The sequence below is a fragment of the Carcharodon carcharias genome (assembly GCF_017639515.1).
Source record: "Carcharodon carcharias isolate sCarCar2 chromosome 38 unlocalized genomic scaffold, sCarCar2.pri SUPER_38_unloc_34, whole genome shotgun sequence".
In the NCBI taxonomy this organism is placed as follows: Eukaryota; Metazoa; Chordata; class Chondrichthyes; order Lamniformes; family Lamnidae; genus Carcharodon; species Carcharodon carcharias.
Window position 1 is genome coordinate 60,001 of NW_024470802.1, and position 18,473 is coordinate 78,473.

Consider the following 18,473-nt stretch of genomic DNA (forward strand, 5'->3'; position numbering starts at 1 on the left):
GAGAAGGTGGGTAGGTGGGGATTGAGGGAGACGGGGAGAAGGTGGGTAGGTGGGGATTGAGGGAGACGGGGAGAAGGTGGGTAGGTGGGGATTGAGGGAGACGGGGAGAAGGTGGGTAGGTGGGGATTGAGGGAGAAGGGGAGAAGGTGGGTAGGTTGGTAGGTGGGGATTGAGGGATACGGGGAGAAGGTGGGTCGGTGGGGATTCAGGGAGATGGGGAGAAGGTGGGTAGGTGGGGATTGAGGGAGACGGGGAGAAGGTGGGTAGGTTGGTAGGTGGGGATTGAGGGATACGGGGAGAAGGTGGGTCGGTGGGGATTGAGGGAGACGGGGAGAAGGTGGGTAGGTGGGGATTGAGGGAGACGGGGAGAGGGTGGGGATTGAGGAGAGAGTGGGGATTGAGGGATACAGGGAGAGAGTGGGGATTGAGGGATACGGGGAGACGATGGGGATTGAGGAGAGGGTGGGGATTGAGGGATTGGGTAGAGAGTGGGGATTGAGGGATTGAGGAGAGGGTGGGGATTGAGGGATTGGGGAGAGGGTGGGGATTGAGGGATTGGGGAGAGGGTGGGGATTGAGGGATTGAGGAGAGGGTGGGGATTGAGGGATTGGGGAGAGGGTGGGGATTGAGGAGAGAGTGGGGTTTGAGGGATTGAGGAGAGAGTGGAGATTGAGGGATTGAGGAGAGAGTGGGGATTGAGGGATTGAGGAGAGAATTGGGATTGAGGGATTGAGGAGAGAATGGGGATTGAGGGATTGAGGAGAGAGTGGGGATTGAGGGATTGAGGAGAGAGTGGGCAGTACATGACCACTGGGGTACAAAGCAGTTGACTATCCTCATTTCGGGACAAGGTGAATGGGGAGGGTCTCCAGGGTTTGAGTGGGAACAGATGATGACTTGCAAACGCTAGACTTTGAATCTATGTTCAGAAGCCATGTCCCTTACTCACTATGTTATAAACTCTGATGAATCTCTCCTTATCTCTCTGCCACAATCTATTTCCTGTGTAGTCTGTCACTATGAGGGACAGGATGTGAATTACTCTGTCGTCTTCATCTTAGTCTGACAATGATCTACAACATGTGCACAAAATGTCATTCGCGTGTTTGATGGGGACGGTGTAGAGGGAGATTTACTCTGTATCTAACCCCGTGCTGTACCTGTCCTGGGAGTGTTTGATGGGGACGGTGTAGAGGGAGATTTACTCTGTATCTAACCCCGTGCTGTACCTGTCCTGGGAGTGTTTGATGGGGACGGTGTAGAGGGAGCTTTACTCTGTATCTAACCCCGTGCTGTACCTGTCCTGGGAGTGTTTGATGGGGACAGTGTAGAGGGAGATTTACTCTGTATCTAACCCCGTGCTGTACCTGTCCTGGGAGTGTTTGATGGGGACAGTGTAGAGGAAGCTTTACTCTTTATCTAACCCCGTGCTGTACCTGTCCTGGGAGTGTTTGACGGGTACGGTGTAGAGGGAGCTTTACTCTGTATCTAACTCCGTGCTGTACCTGTCCTGGGAGTGTTTGATGGGGACAGTGTAGAGGGAGATTTACTCTGTATCTAACCCCGTGCTGTACCTGTCCTGGGAGTGTTTGATGGGGACAGTGTAGAGGGAGATTTACTCTGTATCTAACCCCGTGCTGTACCTGTCCTGGGAGTGTTTGATGAGGACGGTGTAGAGGGAGATTTACTCTGTATCTAACCCCGTGCTGTACCTGTCCTGGGAGTGTTTGATGGGGACAGTGTAGAGGGAGCTTTACTCTGTATCTAACCCCGTGCTGTACCTGTCCTGGGAGTGTTTGATGGGGACCGTGTAGAGGGAGTTTTACTCTGTATCTAACCCTGTGCTGTACCTGTCCTGGGAGTGTTTGATGGGGACGGTGTAGAGGGAGGTGTACTCTGTATCTAACCCCGTGCTGTACATTTCTTGGGAGTGTTTGATGTGTAAGATTTTGAGTGAGATTCACTCACTCTGTGCTTTATTTGCTCACACAATAACAGAAGTAGCATTTATTCCAATGACCCTGTCTCTCACTTCCTCTTTTTTCATGGTTTGTTTAAACGTTCCTCATTCCAGTGAGACAGAAGGAACTGTACCATCAGAAATTAGTCTCCATTCAAATGAAGCAGGTTTTTGAGCTCTAATGATGGGAAACCACTTCCCCTATTGAGCTTGCAGTGTTTTTGCCTTTCTGCTGACACTCTGACTGTGCGGTCTATACCTGTTCCTCACTCTCTGACTGTGCACACTCTACCTGTTCCTCACTCTGACTGTGCACTCTCTACTTTTCCTCAATCACTGACTGTGCACTCTATACCTGTTCCTCACTCTTTGACTGTGCACTCTCTGCCTGTTCCTCATTCTCTGACTGTGCACTCTCTACCTGTTCCTCACTCTCTGACTGTGCACTCTCTGCCTGTTCCTCATTCTCTGACTGTGCACTCTCTACCTGTTCCTCACTCTCTGACTGTGCACTCTCTACCTGTTCCTCATTCTCTGACAGTGCACTGTCTACCTGTTCCTCACTCTCTGACTGTGCGCTCTCTACCTGTTCCTTACTCTCTGACAATATGCTCTCTACTTGTTCCGCACTCTCTGACAGTGTGCTCTCTACTTGTTTCTCACTCTCTGACTGTGTGCTCTACACCTGTTCCTCACTCTGACTGTGCGCTCTATACATGTTCCTCACTCTCTGACTGTGCACTCTCTACTTGTTCCTCACTCTCTGAGTGTGCTCTCTACTTGTTCCTCACTCTCTGCCTGTGCACTCTCCACCTGTTCCTCACTCTGACTGTGCACTCTCTACCTGTTCCTCATTCACTGACTGTGCACTCTTTACTTGTTCCTCACTCTCTGACTGTGCGCTCTCTACCTGTTCCTCACTGACTGTGCACCCTCTCCTTGTTTCTCACTCTCCGACTGTGCGCTCTATTCCTGTTCCTCACTCTCTGACTGTGCGTTCTCTCCCACCTGTTCCTCACTCTCTGCCTGTGCGCTCTCTCCCGCCTGTTCCTCACTCTCTGCCTGTGCGCTCTCTCCCACCTGTTCCTCACTCTCTGCCTGTGCGCTCTCTCCCACCTGTTCCTCACTCTCTGCCTGTGCGCTCTCTCCCACCTGTTCCCCGCTCTCTGCCTGTGCGCTCTCTCCCACCTGTTCCCCACTCTCTGACTGTGCGCCCTAACCGCTGATGTCCGCTCTTTCCCTCTCCAGGAGCGGGACAAAGAATACGTCGGATTCGCAACCCTCCCCAACCAGGTCCATCGCAAGTCGGTGAAGAAGGGCTTTGACTTCACCCTGATGGTGGCAGGTACTCACCCCGCTTTTGCCCCTTGTCTCCCCCCACCCCCCCCCCCCCCCCCCCCCCCCCCCGCCATGGTCCCCCTCACCTCCCCTTTCCCCTCCCCTCCAGGCTACTTCAATGTCACCAGATTACGCTACAGCCAGGCGCATCCCCTTTGCCCGCCGATCACACCCCCTTACTTCGAACCACCCGACCCTACCCCCGCCCCCCCCCAATGCCCTTGCCCCACTCCAACGCCCCCCACCCCTGAACTTGGCCCCTCCCCTGGCGGAGGGGCATTCATGGGAAATACACCCTCCAGGTATTGAGCACCCCTGGGAGGAGTGGGGGGGGGGGGTGGTGGGGGTGGTAAATACTGACGAAGTGGGTAAATATCATTGGACGACTAAACCCATAGACCCTGGCTAATGCTCTGGGAAGGGGCGGGGGGGGGGAGACATGGGTTCGAATCCCATCACCCCGGCCACTGAAACCTAAGTTCAGGCGAGGGATCTGGAATTGAACACCTCTCTCGACGATGGTGGCCATGGAAATGACCATCCACAGTCGGGAGAAAACCCCCATCCCGGTTCACCCAGGCCCTTAAGAACCATAGAACACTACAGCACAGAAAACAGGCCATTCGGCCCTTCCAGTCTGTGCCGAAATATTATCCCGCTAGTCCCATTGACCTGCACCTAGTCCATAACCCTCCAGACCTCTCCCATCCGTGGAACTATCCAATTTATTCTTAACACTTAAGAGCGAGCCCGCGTTGACCACCTCAGATGGTAGCTCATTCCACACTCTCACCACTCTCTGAGTGAAGATGTTCCCCCTCAACCTGTCCCCCCTTTCACCCTAAAGCCATGTCCTCTCGTGTTTATCTCTCCTAATCTCAGTGGAGAGAGCCTACTCGCATTTCCTCTGTCTATACCCCTCATAATTTTGTAAACTTCTATCAAACCTCCCCTCATTCTTCTACGCTCCAAGGAATAAAGTCCTCACCTGTTTAATCTTTCCCTGTAACTCGACTCAAGACCCGCAACACCCTAGTAAATCTTCTCCGCACTCTCTCTCAATCTTACTGATATCCTTCCTGTCGTTGGGCGACCAGAACTGCACACGATACTCCAAAGTTGGCCTCACCAACGTCTTACACAACCCCACCGTAACATCCCAACTCCTACACTCAATACTTTGATTTATGAAGGCCAGTGTGTGAAAAGCTTTCTTTACAACCCTGTCTACCTGTGACGCCACTTTCAGGGAACGATGTATCTGAAATCCCAGATCCCTTTGTTCCTCCGCACTCCTCAGCGACCGACCATTTACTGTGTATGTCACGGGAAGGAAATCGGCAGCCCTTCCCCCCACCCCCCACCCAAGCGGGGGTCTGGCCTACATGTGACTGTGGACCCCCAGCACTGGGGCTGACTCTTAACTGCACCCCCCCCCTCCCCACCCTCCCCCACCCCGACGCTCAGGTTTAGGGAGCAATAGGGAAACACAGTCAATGGGGCCAGGATATGGGTCCACGTTCGATATGGTCCATGGCTGATCTTCCCCCATCTCGACTCCGTGCTCCCGCTCTCTCCCCATTCCCCTCCAGGACTTTAGCCCCCAGATCTCTACCTACCTCCTTCTTAAACCTAGTCGGTGACTTGCCCTCTGTGGTCGAGAATTCCACAGGCCCACCACCCTCCTGGGTAAAGAAGTTTCTCCTCACACCAGCCCTCAGTGGCCTACCCCCCCACCGTATCCCGAGCCTCTAACCCCACTTGTTCCGGACCCCCCACCCCTCCCACCACAGACAGAGGGAACATCATCCCCGCATCCAGTCTGTCCATCCCGGTCAGGATTTTATACGATTCAATGAGACCCCCCCACCCTCTCGTCTTTCTTAAACTCCAGTGGACACTCCAGGAGGTTCACGAGAACGATCCCAGGAATGAAAGGCTTAACGTATGAGGAAGGTTTGAGGACTCTGGGTCTATACTCGATGGAGTTTAGAAGGATGAGGTGGGGGGATCTGATTGAAACTTACAGAATACTGAAAGGCCTGGATAGAGTGGGATGAGGGGAAGATGTTTCCATTAGTAGGAGAGACTAGGACCCGAGGGGCACAGCCTCAGAGTAAAGGGAAGACCTTTTAGAACAGAGATGAGGAGAAACTTCTTTAGCCAGAGAGTGCTGAATCTATGGAACTCATTGTCACAGAAGGCTGTGGAGGCCGGGTCATTGAGTGTATTTTAGAGCGAGATCGATAGGTTCTTGATTGGTTAGGGGATCAAAGGTTATGGGGAGAAGGCAGGAGAATGGGGTTGAGAAACTGATCAGCCATGATTGAATGGCGGAGCAGACTCGATGGGCCGATTGGACACATTTCTGCTCCTATGTCTTATGGTCTTATGGACACAGGCCTAGTTGGTCCAATCTCTCCTCGTACGACAATCCCACCATCCCAGGGATCAGCCGCTGCGCTCCCTCTATGGCAAGTATATCCTTCCTTAGGTAAGGAGACCAAAACTGCACGCAATACTCCAGATGTGGTCTCACCAAGGCCCTGTACAGCTGCAGTAAGACATCCTTGCTCCTGTACTCTCCTGTCCTCTCGCAATGAAGGCCAACATACCATTTGCCACCTTAACTGCTGGCTACATCTGTATGCTCGCTTCCTGTGACTGGTGTACAAGGACCATAAGACATAGGAGCAGAAATGAGGCCATTTGTCCCATCGAGTCTGCTCCGCCATTCAATCACGGCTGATAGGTTTCTCAACCCCATTCTCCCGCCTTCTCCCCGTAACCTTTGACCCCCTTACCAATCAAGAACCTATCTATCTCGCTCTTAAATACACTCAATGACCCGGCCTCCACAGCCTTCTGTGGCAATGAATTCCATCGTTTCACCACTTTCTGGCTAAAGAAGTTTCTCCTCATCTCTGTTCTAAAAGGTCTTCCCTTTACTCTGAGGCTGTGCCCTCGGTTCCTAGTCTCTCCTACTGATGGAAACATCTTCCCCACGTCCACCTCTATCCAGGCCTTTCAGTATTCTGTAAGTTTCAATCAGATCCCCCCCCTCATCCTTCTAAACTCCATCGAGTATAGACCCAGAGTCCTCAAATGTTCCTCATATGTTAAGACTTTCATTTCTGAAATCGTTCTCGTGAACCTCCTCTGGACCCTCTCCAGGGCCAGCACATCCTTCCTGAGATACGGGGCCCAAAATTGCTCACAATATTCTAAACGTGGTCTGACCAGAGCCTTATAAAGCCTCAGCAGCACATCCCTGCTTTTATATTCCAGTCCTCTCGAAATAAATGCCAAATTATTATTACTATTATATTATTATTATGCAACACCCAGGTCCCTTTGCACATCGACATTTCCCAGTCGATCACCATTGAAATAATACTCCACCATTCTGTTTCCACTCCTGGAGTGGATCACTTCACACTTAATGAGCGGTGCCAACATTGTGTGAAAGAATAAAGACAAGACTGAGCAGCGAGGCTCTCAAAATGGGTAACGCTCGTCCTCTCTGTCCAAATCTCCTTCCCCCCACCCCCACCCCCCCCCCCACCACTCTCCTGTCTGCAAGTTCATAAAGCTGAGTTATGGAAAAGTCCCAGAGGGAAAGTGGAAACAACTGTCACAACCAATAATTTTTAAATGTTATGTTTGAGGTGCAGCTCTACGTTCAGGAATCAGACTACCAGTTCTCGAGATTAAACTAAATGAAACATTTTGTTAATATGCACAGGTTAAAAATATATATACACGTGGCTACAAATTACTACTATCGTAACTTTTAACTAATTCCCAAACTAATCTCCATTAAGGCAACAGCCTTAACCAGACACCAGGTACCTTACAAATTCAAAATGAGGTTCTGTTCACTTTGGTTCCTGTGTAGCCGGTTGGAGGCTTACAGCTGTCTTTTGATCTCTGCTCTACACTCCCGAAAACTACTGAAGTTATACCTGGCACAGCCCATCGAATGTAGATTCTCATTGTATCACCAAGCTCTCAACTAAACCTCTCCAAAAATAAAAACCCCTTTCATCGTACTGATTTTATTAGTGATATAAACATATTGCTTGGTCTCTGCTAGCGAGGTGCCAGATTTCACTCCACTCCTTGAATGCTCTATTCAACCAAATGCAAATGCATTCTACCTCCCTCGCATCTCAAAACTAGTGCTCATCAAAGCATCCCGACTAGCTGGCTTTAATCCAATTAAGACACACACACACAGACTAAACCTCTATTTTAAAAAACGTGTTTTCCAATAATATTATATACATTAATAGCTTCATGACAGGGGGTGGTGGGGAGGAGAGGGAATGTGTGTTGCAGGTGCCTGAGCTCCTCCCAAACACGAAGGCCAAGAGATGTGGATTCTGTCGCCAAGGGGAACCCGAGGAGGTTCCAGACTGCTGGCCAAGGGGCCGTTAAAGGCAGAGGAGGGAAGGCCGCTTTGCCCATTCATAACCGGCCCATGCTATCCCTCTCTCTCTGCAGTGTAATTCAGCCAGTGCGTCGATTGGGCAGTACATGGGATTCCCGGATGGTTAAAGCGCTTCAGTTCACATGGCGAGACCGGAGAAGCTGGGGTCGTTCTCCTTAAAGCGGTGAAGTTTAAGGGTGGGGGGATCGAATCGAGGTGTTCCATATGGGGAAGCCATCTCGATGAGAGTAAATAAAGGAGGAAATGGTTTCTTGGAGGCAGAGCACCAGAGGGGGACACAGGTTGATGAGGTTCGGTGAAAGGGCCAGCAGGTTGGGGGAAGAGGTGAGGAGAGCATTTTTCTTTTGGCATAGTGAGTACTTGCAACCTGGAACGTGTTGCCAGCAAAGGGGTAGTGGAAGCGGATTAAATAGGAACGCTCAAAGTGGGGAATTGGATAAAGGGGAGAGCGCGGAGAGGGGTGGGAGGATTAATTGGAGAGATATTTCAAAGAGCCAGTACAGGTAGGTTGGAAAGTCAACTGCGAGGAGAGAGTAAGGAGGCTACAAAGCAACAGAGATAGGTCAGGAGGAGCGGGCAAAGCCCTGGCAATGTGAGAAAATGTGAGATTTTGGCAGGAAGAATGAAAAAGAAACTTATTATCTAAATGGTGAGAGGCTGAGGTGCAGAGGGATCTGGGTGTCCTAGTGCATGGATCGTCAAAGGTGAGTGCGCAAGTGCAGTAGACAATTCGGAAAGCACGTTATCATTTATTGTGAGGGGGATTGAATAGAAGAGTAGGGAGGTTATGCTTCAGTTGTACAGGGTGTTGGTGAGACCACATCTGGAGTATTGTGTACAGTACTGGTCTCCTTATTTAAGGAAGGGTGTAGATGTCTTGGAAGCAGTTCAGAGAAGATTTACCAGATGAATACCTGGGTTGTCTAATGAGGAAAGGTTGGACAGACTGGGCTTGTATCCGCTGGAGTTTAGAAGAGTGAGGGGTGATTTGATTGAAACATAAGATCCGGAGGGGTCTGGACAGGTTAGATGTGGAGAGGGTGTTTCCCCTTGTGGGAGAATCCAGAACGAGGGGAGGGGTCACTATTTAAAAATAAGGGGTCGCTCATTTAGGACAGAGATGAAAAGGAATTTTGACTCTCTGTGGGTCGTGAGTCATTGGAACTCTTACTTAAATGGTGGTGGGAGCAGAGTCCTTGAGTGTGTATAAGGCCAAGGTGGATAGATTCTTGATTATGACCCCCACCACCCCCCCCCCCCCACCCCCCCACACCCCCAAGACCCTAGGTAGAGGCAGAAACTCTATTCAAAAGTACCTGGATCTGCATCTTAAGTGCTGTAAGCTGCAAGGCTATGGGCCGGGCGCAGGAAGGTGGGATTAGAAAGGGTTGGCAGGGGCAAGATGGGCTGAATGGCCTCCTCTTGTCCTTTCAAGGGTCCACAGGGGAGACTTCAAAGATGCCCCCTCCATGTGTGAGCCGATGGGGGAGGGGGGTGGGGACTGGGAGGGGGCGTGGGAATAGCGGTTGTCCCCTGTCTGACCCAGAACCCTCTTCCAATTCACAGGTGAATCTGGGCTGGGGAAGTCCACGCTCATCGACAGCCTGTTCCTGACGGACCTGTACAAGGAGCGGATCATCCCAAACGCTGATGGTAAGGGGTGTCCGGAGAGCGAGACGCCAGGGCTTCCCTTGTTCAATCGCGGACAGCACAGATCCAGAACGGGAATCATAACTTGCCGGAGGAGACATGAGGGATCAAACGCTCGGTCCAAGGGGTCGGCTTTGAAGGAGAGAATGAAAAGGAGAAAGAGGAAGAGAGAGAGAGAGGGAAGGAGGGAGAGAGGGGGAGAGGTTCATGGAGGGAATTCCAGAGCTTAGGGCCCCCAAGGCAGCTGAAGGCACAGACGCCAATGGTGGAGTGATGGGAATTGGGGGATGCTCGAGAGGCCGGAATTGGGGGAGCGCAGACATCTCGGAGGGCTGTAGGAGGTTACAGAGTTAGGGAGGGGTATAGGGGCTGGAGGAGGTTACAGAGATAGGGAGGGTCGTAGGGGCTGGAGGAGGTTACAGAGATAGGGAGGGTTGTAGCGGCTGCAGGAGGTTACAGAGATAGGGAGGGGTGTAGGGGCTGGAGGAGGTTACAGAGAAACGAGGGTTGTAGGGGCTGGAGGAGGTTACAGAGATAGGGAGGGTTGTAGGGACTGGAGGAGGTTACAGAGATCGGGAGAGTTGTAGGGGCTGGAGGAGGTTATACAGATAGGGAGGGTTGTAGCGGCTGGAGGAGGTTAAGCGATAGGGAGGGTTGTAGAGGATGGAGGAGGTTATAGAGATAGGGAGGGTTGTAGGGGGCTGGAGGGGGTTACAGAGATAGGGAGGATTGTAGGGGTTGGACGAGGGATAATTACTCTGTATCTAACCCCGTGCTGTACCTGTCCTGGGAGTGTTTGATGGGGACGGTGTAGAGGGAGCTTTACTCTGTATCTAACCCCATGCTGTACCTGTCCTGGGAGTGTTTGATGGGGACAGTGTAGAGGGAGATTTACTCTGTATCTAACCCCGTGCTGTACCTGTCCTGGGAGTGTTTGATGGGGACAGTGTAGAGGGAGATTTACTCTGTATCTAACCCCGTGCTGTACCTGTCCTGGGAGTGTTTGATGGGGACAGTGTAGAGGGAGCTTTACTCTGTATCTAACCCCGTGCTGTACCTGTCCTGGGAGTGTTTGATGGGGACGGTGTAGAGGGAGATTTACTCTGTATCTAACCCCGTGCTGTACCTGTCCTGGGAGTGTTTGATGGGGACGGTGTAGAGGGAGATTTACTCTGTATCTAACCCCATGCTGTACCTGTCCTGGGAGTGTTTGATGGGGACAGTGTAGAGGGAGATTTACTCTGTATCTAACCCCGTGCTGTACCTGTCCTGGGAGTGTTTGATGGGGACAGTGTAGAGGGACCTTTACTCTGTATCTAACCCCGTGCTGTACCTGTCCTGGGAGTGTTTGATGGGGACGGTGTAGAGGGAGCTTTACTCTGTATCTAACCCCGTGCTGTACCTGTCCTGGGAGTGTTTGATGGGGACAGTGTAGAGGGAGATTTACTCTGTATCTAACCCCGTGCTGTACCTGTCCTGGGAGTGTTTGATGGGGACGGTGTGGAGGGAGCTTTACTCTGTATCTAACCCCGTGCTGTACCTGTCCTGGGAGTGTTTGATGGGGACGGTGTAGAGACAGTTTGATTTTGTGACTGGAAGCACATTAGGTGTTAAAGTTTGTTCTGTGATGGAGCAAATGTTTTTAACCTGCAGAGCGCATCATAAAGACGCTTGAGATCACGAAACACGCGGTAGACATTGAGGAGAGAGGGGTGAGAGTCAAACTGACCATCGTGGACACACCCGGGTTTGGTGATGCAGTGGATAATTCTGGTTGGTAAGTAAAGACAAGGGAAAGGAAGAGGCTTGCAACTGTGTAGTGCCTCTCTCCACCTCTGGACCCTCCAACAGTGCGGCGCTCCCTCAGCACTGACCCTCCCACAGTGTGGCTCTCCCTCAGCACTGACCCTCCCACAGTGCGGCTCTCCCTCAGCACTGACCCTGCAAAAGTGCGGCGCTCCCTCAGCACTGACCCTCCAACACTGCGGCACTCCCTCACCACTGACCCTCCGACAGTGCGGCGCTCCCTCAGCACTGACCCTCCGACAGTGCGGCTCACCCTCAGCACTGACCCTCCGACAGTGCGGCTCTCCCTCAGCACTGACCCTCCAACACTGCAGCACTCCCTCAGCACTGACCCTCCAACACTGCGGCACTACCTCAGCACTGACCCTCCAACAGTGCGGCACTACCTCAGCACTGACCCTCCGACAGTGCGGCTCTCCCTCAGCACTGACCCTCCGACAGTGCGGCTCTCCCCCAGCACTGACCCTCCGACAGTGCGGCACTCCCTCAGCACTGACCCTCCAACAATACAGTGCTCCCTCAGCACTGACCCTCTGACAGTGCAGCTCTCGCTCAGCACTGACCCTCCGACAGTGCGGCGCTCCCTCAGCACTGACCCTCTGTCAGTGTGGCTCTCCCTCAGCACTGACCCTCCGACAGTGCGGCGCTCCCTCAGTACTGACCCTCCGACAGTGCGGCTCTCCCTCAGCACTGACCCTCCGACAGTGCGGCGCTCCCTCAGTACTGACCCTCCCACAGTGCGGCTCTCCCTCAGTACTGACCCTCCAACAGTGCGGCTCTCCCTTATTACTGACCCTACGACAGTGCGGCGCTCCCTCAGAACTGACCCTCCGACAGTGCGGCTCTCCCTCAGCACTGACCCTCCGACAGTGCGGCTCTCCCTCAGTACTGACCCTCCGACAGTGCGGCGCTCCCTCAGAACTGACCCTCCGACAGTGCGGCTCTCCCTCAGCACTGACCCTCCGACAGTGCGGCTCTCCCTCAGTACTGACCCTCTGACAATGCGACGCTCCCTCAGCACTGACCCTCCGACAGTGCGGCTCTCCCTCAGCACTGACCGTCCGACAGTGCGGCGCTCCCTCAGAACTGACCCTCCGACAGTGCGGCTCTCCCTCAGCACTGACCCTCCCACAGTGCGGCTCTCCCTCAGCATTGAGCCTCCCACAGTGCGGCGCTCCCTCAGCACTGACCCTCCCACAGTGTGGCTCTCCCTCAGCACTGACCCTCCGACAGCGCGGCTCTCCCTCAGCACTGACCCTCCGACAGTGCGGCTCTCCCTCAGCACTGACCCTCCGACAGTGCGGCGCTCCCTCAGCACTGACCCTCCGACAGTGTGGCTCTCCCTCACACTGACCCTCCGACAGTGCGGCTCTCCCTCAGTACTGACCCTCCGACAGTGCGGCGCTGCCTCAGAACTGACCCTCCGACAGTGCGGCTCTCCCTCAGTACTGACCCTCCGACAGTGCGGCTCTCCCTCAGCACTGACCCTCCGATAGTGCGGCGCTCCCTCAGCACTGACCCTCCGACAGTGCGGCTCTCCCTCAGCACTGACCATCCGACAGTGCGGCGCTCCCTCAGCACTGACCCTCCGACAGCGCGGCGCTCCCTCAGCATTGACCCTCCGACAGGGCGGCTCTCCCTCAGCTCTGACCCTCCGACAGTGCGGCTCTCCTTCAGCCCTGACCCTCCGACAGTGCGGCTCTCCCTCAGCACTGACCCTCCGACAGTGCGGCTCTCCCTCAGCACTGACCCTCCGACAGTGCGGCGCTCCCTCAGCACTGACCCTCCCACAGTGCGGCTCTCCCTCAGTAATGACCCTCCGACAGTGCGGCTCTCCCTCAGCACTGACCCTCCGACAGTGCGGCGCTCCCTCAGCACTGACCCGTTGATACTGGGAAGGGTCTGGGTTTTAGCCGGGATTACTGATAGTCTTAAGGTCTCAAATGAGTTGATTCACAGATTGCCAACAACAGTTTGCATTTAGATAGCACCTCAAAGAAAACAAAACATTCCTAACAGTCTTCACAGGAGGGATTATGAATCAAAGTTAGACCCTGAATCACGTGAGGAGAAATCAGGGACAGGAGAGCAGAAACTCAATGAAAGAGGTCATTTATTAAGGAGCATCTGAAAAGGAGAAAGATAGACAGAGAGAGAGAGATCGAGAGAGAGACACACACTTGAGAGAGAGACAGAGAGAGAGACAGAGAGACAGATCGAGAGAGGCACACACACTTAGAGAGAGAGAGAGACAGAGACAGCGAGAGAGAGAGACAGAGAGAGAGAGAGATTGAGAGAGACAGAGAGAGAGATTGAGAGAGACACACTTAGAGAGATAGAGAGAGAGAGACAGAGAGAGAGATTGAGAGAGAGACACAGTTAGAGAGATAGAGAGAGAGAGACAGAGAGAGAGAGATTGAGAGAGACACACACACTTAGAGAGATAGAGAGAGAGAGAGACCGAGAGAGAGACACAGAGAGAGAGATCGAGAGAGAGAGATCGAGAGAGACACACACTTAGAGAGATAGAGAGAGAGAGAGAGACAGAGAGAGAGAGACAGAGAGAGAGATTGAGAGAGACACACACACTTAGAGAGAGAGAGACAGAGAGAGAGACAGAGAGAGAGATCGAGAGAGACACACACACTTAGAGAGAGAGAGACAGAGAGAGAGACAGAGAGAGAGAGAGAGATCGAGAGAGACAGAGAGAGAGATCAAGAGAGAGACACACTTAGAGAGAGAGAGAGAGACAGAGAGAGAGAGATCGAGAGAGACACACACACTTAGAGAGATAGAGAGAGAGAGAGAGAGACAGAGAGAGAGAGATTGAGAGAGACACACACACTTAGAGAGAGAGAGAGAGAGAGAAACAGAGAGAGAGTGACAGAGAGAGATCGAGAGAGACACACACACTTAGAGAGTTAGAGAGAGAGACAGAGAGAGAGACAGAGAAAGAGAGATCGAGAGAGACACACACACTTAGAGAGATAGAGAGAGAGAGACAGAGAGAGAGATCGAGAGAGACACACACACTTAGAGAGACAGCGAGAATGAGACAGAGAGTGAGACAGAGAGAGAGAGAGATCAAGAGAGACACACACACAGAGAAAGATAGAGAGAGAGACAGTGAAACAGATAGAGACACACACATAGATATATATATATATATAGAGAAGAGAGAGAGAGTGAGACAGAGAGAGAGTGACAGAGAGAGAGACACAGAGAGAGAGACAGAGAGACAGAGAGAAACAGATGGGGAGAGAGACAGAGAGGGAGGCAGAGGGTGACAGAGAGAGAGAGAGTGAGAAAGAGGCAGAGAGAGAGAATAGAGAACGAGACACAGAGGGAGAGAGACAGGTACAGAGAGAGAGAGAGAGGGAGAGGGAGAGAGAGGGAGACAAACACAGTGAGTGGGAGAGACAGAGAAAGAGGGAGGAGGAGAGGTTTGGGGAGGGAATTCCAGAGGAGAGGGACCTCCAGTCATGTTGAAGGCATGTCGCCAATGGTGGAGCAATGGGAATGATGACGAGTATCAAGACTGGCTTTGGAGTCAGGAGTGGAAAAAGAGACAAAGATCAGATCGACATTGTGACTGGTGTTTCTGGTCATGATTCGAGCAGAGAGAAATCACTCAATCTGCCCGTAACCCTGTATCTAACCCAAACTAATCCCACTGTCCCGGTCTCTTCCCATAGCCCTGTATCAATCCCCAAACTAATCCGACTGCCCCGCTCTCTCCCATACCCCTGTATCAATCCCCAAACTAATCCGACTGCCCCGCTCTCTCCCATAGCCCTGTATCAATCCCCAAACTAATCCGACTGCCCCGCTCTCTCCCATAGCCCTGTATCAATCCCCAAACTAATCCGACTGCTCCGCTCTCTCCCCATAGCCCTGTATCAATCCCCACTAATCCCACTGTCTCGCTCTCTTCCCATAGTCCTGTATCAAATCCCCAAACTAATCCCACTGTCTCGCTCTCTCCCTATAGCCCTGTATCAATCCCCAAACTAATCCCACTGCCCCTCTCTCTCCCCATAGTCCTGTATCAAATCCCCAATCTAATCCCACTGCCCCGCACTCTCCCCATATCCCTGTATCAATCCCCAAACTAATCCGACTGCCCCGCTCTCTCCCCATAGCCCTGTATCAATCCCCAAACTAATCCCACTGCCCCACTCTCTCCCCATAGCCCTGTATCAATCCCCAAACTAATCCCACTGCCCCACTCTCTCCCCATAGCCCTGTATCAATCCCAAACTAATCCCACTGCCCCGCTCTCTCCCCATAGCCCTGTATCAATCCCCAAACTAATCGCACTGCCTCGCTCTCTCCACATAGCCAACCTAAACCATGTGTGAACACATCCCATCTCTCATTTCTTCCTATGTAATGATGGTCCCTTGTCCCTTGTGAATCACCCCAACGTACCCTCCCTCTGAGCTCAGTTTCCCTTCCTCACTGGGATCCACAACCCCCCATTCTCTGCCCACTGACTGCTCTCGAGCTGACCCTTGGACTCCATCGAAATTATCGCCACCATTATCTGAGTCGCTGCCTACTTCCCTCCCTTCCCTCCAGATACAGGAGTGTAGGTGAGAGAGAGAGGGTTAGAGAGACCTCCCCAGATACAGGAGTGAGAGAGAGGGTTAGAGAGATCTCCCCAGATACAGGAGTGTGAGAGAGAGAGAGGGTTAGAGAGACATCCCAGACACAGGAGTGTGAGAGAGAGAGAGAGAGAGGGTTAGAGATACCTCCCCAGATACAGGAGTGTGAAAGAGAGAGAGGGTTAGAGAGACCTCCCCAGATACAGGAGCGTGAGAGAGAGGGGGTTAGAGAGACCACCCCAGATACAGGAGTGTGAGAGAGAGAGAGCGGGTTAGAGAGATCACCCCAGATACAGGAGTGTGAGAGAGAGAGAGGGTTAGAGAGACATCCCAGACACAGGAGTGTGAGAGAGAGAGAGGGTTAGAGAGACATCCCAGACACAGGAGTGTGAGAGAGAGAGAGAGAGAGAGAGAGGGTTAGAGAGACCTCCCCAGATACAGGAGTGTGAGAGAGAGAGAGACTGAGTGTTAGAGAGATCTCCCCAGATACAGGAGTGTGAGAGAGAGAGAGGTTTAGAGAGACCTCCACAGATACAGGAGTGTGAGAGAGAGAGACGGTTAGAGAGACCTCCCCAGATACAGGAGTGTGTGAGAAAGAGAGGGTAAGAGAGACCTCCCCAGATACAGGAGTGTGTGAGAGAGAGAGAGACTGAGTGTTAGAGAGATCTCCCCAGATACAGGAGTGTGACAGAGGGGTTTAGAGAGACCTCCCCAGATACAGGAGTGTGTGAGAGAGAGAGAGAGGGTTAGAGAGACCTCCCCAGATACAGGAGTGTGTGTGAGAGAGAGAGGGGGTTAGGGAGACCTCCCCAGATACAGGAGTGAGAGAGAGGGTTAGAGAGATCTCCCCAGATACAGCAGTGTGAGAGAGAGAGGGTTAGAGAGACCTCCACAGATACAGGAGTGTGAGAGAGAGAGGGTTAGAGAGACCTCCCCAGATACAGGAGTGAGAGAGAGAGAGAGGGGGTTAGGGAGACCTCCCCAGATACAGGAGTGAGAGAGAGGGTTAGAGAGTTCTCCCCAGATACAGGAGTGTGAGAGAGAGAGAGAGACGGTTAGAGAGACCTCCCCAGATACAGGAGTGTGTGAGAAAGAGAGGGTTAGAGAGACCTCCCCAGATACAGGAGTGTGAGAGAGAGAGAGGGGTGTAGAGAGACCTCCCCAGATACAGGAATGTGTGAGAGAGAAAGGGAGGGTTAGAGAGACCTCCCCAGATACAGGAGTGTGAGAGAGAGGTGGTTAGAGAGACCTCCCCAGATACAGGAGTGTGTGAGAGAGAGAGAGGGTTATAGAGACCTCCCCAGATACAGGAGTGTGAGAGTGAGAGAGGGGGTTAGAGAGACCTCCCCAGATACAGGAGTGAGGGAGTGAAGGAAGAGTGGGGCTTACAATTTGCTGCAGCCCTTTAAATGCTGCTGCTCCCTTTACAGCTGGAAGCCCATCGTCACCTACATCGACGAGCAGTTTGAACATTACTTCCGCGACGAGAGTGGCCTGAATCGGAAGAACATCCAGGACAATCGCGTCCACTGTCTCCTCTACTTCCTCTCCCCACTGGGGCACGGGTAAGTGTAAGCAGCAAACCAACCCCCCCCCCCCCACCAGCTCGGCGCCGTGAGAAGAGGTGCCAAGCTACCCCACCTACGCGCACCCTCAACCCACACCCCCCTCCGCAACCTGACCACGAGGGGAGGGATACCAACCCTTTCCCACGGGCAACTGGATGCGCAGCCCTTTCCCACGGGCAACTGGATGCACCCCCAGCCCTCACGTTCAGCCCCTCCAAACCAGCTCCGCCCCTCAACACAGTCATGGCTGACTACGGGCTCCTGCTCCACATTCCCCTCCCCCCGCCCCCACCTTTGATTCCCCGCGAGACCTGGAACCTCTCGATCCCGGTCCGCAATCCGCGGCCTCTCTGGCGACGGAGAATTCCACAGATTCCCGACCCTCCGAGCCAAGAAATTTCTCCCTCTGTCTCAGTCCAAAATGGCCACCAACTCCCCACCGCCCTCCCCACCCCCGAACCAGTTGACCCCCTCCCCCCCCCACCCCACCCGTTTTAGATTCTCCGACCCAATGGAAAACATCCCTCCTCCTTCCCGCACCACCCCCCACCCCCCCAAAGAAAAGATTCAGCACAGAAGGAGGCCCTTCGGCCCATCTTGTCCATGCCAGCCCGAGGACACCCAGGTGCCCTTTCTAATCCCACCTTCCTGCACCCGGCCCATAGCCCTGCAGCTTACAGCACTTAAGGTGCAGATCCAGGGACTTTTTAAAAGAGTTTAGAGTTTCTGCCTCTACTACCAACTTGTGCAGTGAATTCCAGACCCCCACTACCTTCTGTGTAAAAAAGTTCTACCTCATGTCCCCCCTACACCTCCTGACACTCATCTTGAATCTATGTCCCCTGGTTCAAGAATTCTCCACCAAGGGAAACAATTTTATCCTGTCCACTCGATCTATTCCCCTCATCATTTTGTAAACCTCAATCGAGTCACCTCTCAGCCTTCTTTGTTCTAAGGAACATAACCCCAACCTCTCCAATCTCTCCTCGTAGCTACACTTCTCTAACCCTGGAAACATTCTTGTAAACCTCCTCTGCACTCTCTCCATAGCTAATCAACCCTCCCTATAATGTGGTGACCAGAGCCACACA

At 52.8% G+C, this 18,473-nt stretch overlaps 1 protein-coding gene across 1 annotated transcript in view; it reads left to right on the forward strand.

The window, feature by feature from the left end:
* LOC121274829 (septin-4-like) overlaps positions 1-18,473 on the forward strand; it is a 41,106-nt gene that overhangs the window by 2,212 nt on the left and 20,421 nt on the right. The window contains exons 2-5 of the mRNA XM_041182194.1: positions 3,209-3,305; positions 9,318-9,404; positions 11,055-11,178; positions 17,245-17,379. Coding sequence (XP_041038128.1) covers positions 3,209-3,305; positions 9,318-9,404; positions 11,055-11,178; positions 17,245-17,379 — 443 coding nt within the window. The remainder of the gene's footprint in view (positions 1-3,208; positions 3,306-9,317; positions 9,405-11,054; positions 11,179-17,244; positions 17,380-18,473) is intronic.